This window comes from Salvelinus alpinus, chromosome 22 (genome assembly GCF_045679555.1).
Source record: "Salvelinus alpinus chromosome 22, SLU_Salpinus.1, whole genome shotgun sequence".
NCBI lineage: Eukaryota > Metazoa > Chordata > Actinopteri > Salmoniformes > Salmonidae > Salvelinus > Salvelinus alpinus.
The window spans coordinates 43,059,675-43,060,876 of NC_092107.1; the positions used below are offsets into that span (position 1 = coordinate 43,059,675).

General features: G+C 42.6%; 1 protein-coding gene across 1 annotated transcript; it reads right to left on the bottom strand.

The window, feature by feature from the left end:
* Positions 1 to 200: 200 nt before the first annotated feature.
* LOC139549682 (high mobility group nucleosome-binding domain-containing protein 5-like) lies at positions 201 to 751 on the bottom strand. Its single transcript, XM_071360345.1, has 2 exons — positions 727 to 751; positions 201 to 583 (listed from the first exon to the last, which is right to left on the bottom strand). The coding sequence occupies exons 1-2, from the start codon at positions 749 to 751 to the stop codon at positions 201 to 203; spliced, it is 408 nt and encodes a 135-aa protein (XP_071216446.1).
* Positions 752 to 1,202: the final 451 nt, after the last annotated feature.

Here is a 1,202-nt window from a genome sequence, read left to right on the forward strand (position 1 = left end):
ATGTCTCTATATATGTGCTAGTATGGCATTGGGTTGGTCTGAAGCTGCTGGTGAAGTGTTTTATTGCTATACCCGCTGTATGGAAACACTGGAACACATTTTACCCATGTAACGCGATTACTATCACTGACTTTCTCCTCCTCCTCCACATCCTCCTCCTACTTGTCCTCCACATTCTCCTTGTCCTCCACATCCTCCTCCTACTTGTCCTCCACATCCTCCTTGTCCTCCACATTCTCCTTGTCCTCCCCATCCTTCTTGTCCTCCCCATCCTCCTTGTCCTCCACATCCTCCTTGTCCTCCACATTCTCCTTGTCCTCCCCATCCTTCTTGTCCTCCACATCCTCCTTGTCCTCCCCATCCTCCTTGTCCTCCACATCCTCCTTGTCCTCCACATTCTCCTTGTCCTCCCCATCCTTCTTGTCCTCCCCATCCTCCTTGTCCTCCACATCCTCCTTGTCCTCCCCATCCTCCTTGTCCTCCACATCCTCCTTGTCCTCCACATCCTCTTCCTCCCCATCCTCCTTGTCCTCCCCATCCTCCTCCTCCCCATCCTCATCCTCCTCCACATCCTCCTCCCCCACTATTATTATTATTTACAGTATATGCTCAGGGATTCTTGAAAGAAGTGACAATCTCATTTGACACATGTGAAATATATATTTTGTTAGACTGAATTATGAGCTATCAAAGCATGTAAAAGAAAAACCTATTAATTTGTTTTACCTCTGTCAGATACCATAGAAGGCATTGCACTTTAACAATTATTATTTATATTTTTATTTATAGTTTAAGCCTATGTTGCAGAACAGAAAAACATATTTGTTCTGAATATTGACAAAACATGGATCATAAGGGGTTAGCTGTCAGTAACAGATACTCTGAACAGATATTCAGAACAGATACTCTGAACAGATACTCTGAATAGATACTCTGAACAGATACTCTGAACAGATACTCTGAACAGATACTCTGAACAGATATTCAGAACAGATACTCTGAACAGATACTCTGAACAGATATTCAGAACAGATACTCTGAACAGATACTCTGAACAGATACTCTGAACAGATACTCTGAACAGATATTCAGAACAGATACTCTGAACAGATACTCTGAACAGATACTCTGAACAGATATTCAGAACAGATACTCTGAACAGATACTCTGAACAGATACTCTGAACAGATATTCAGAACAGA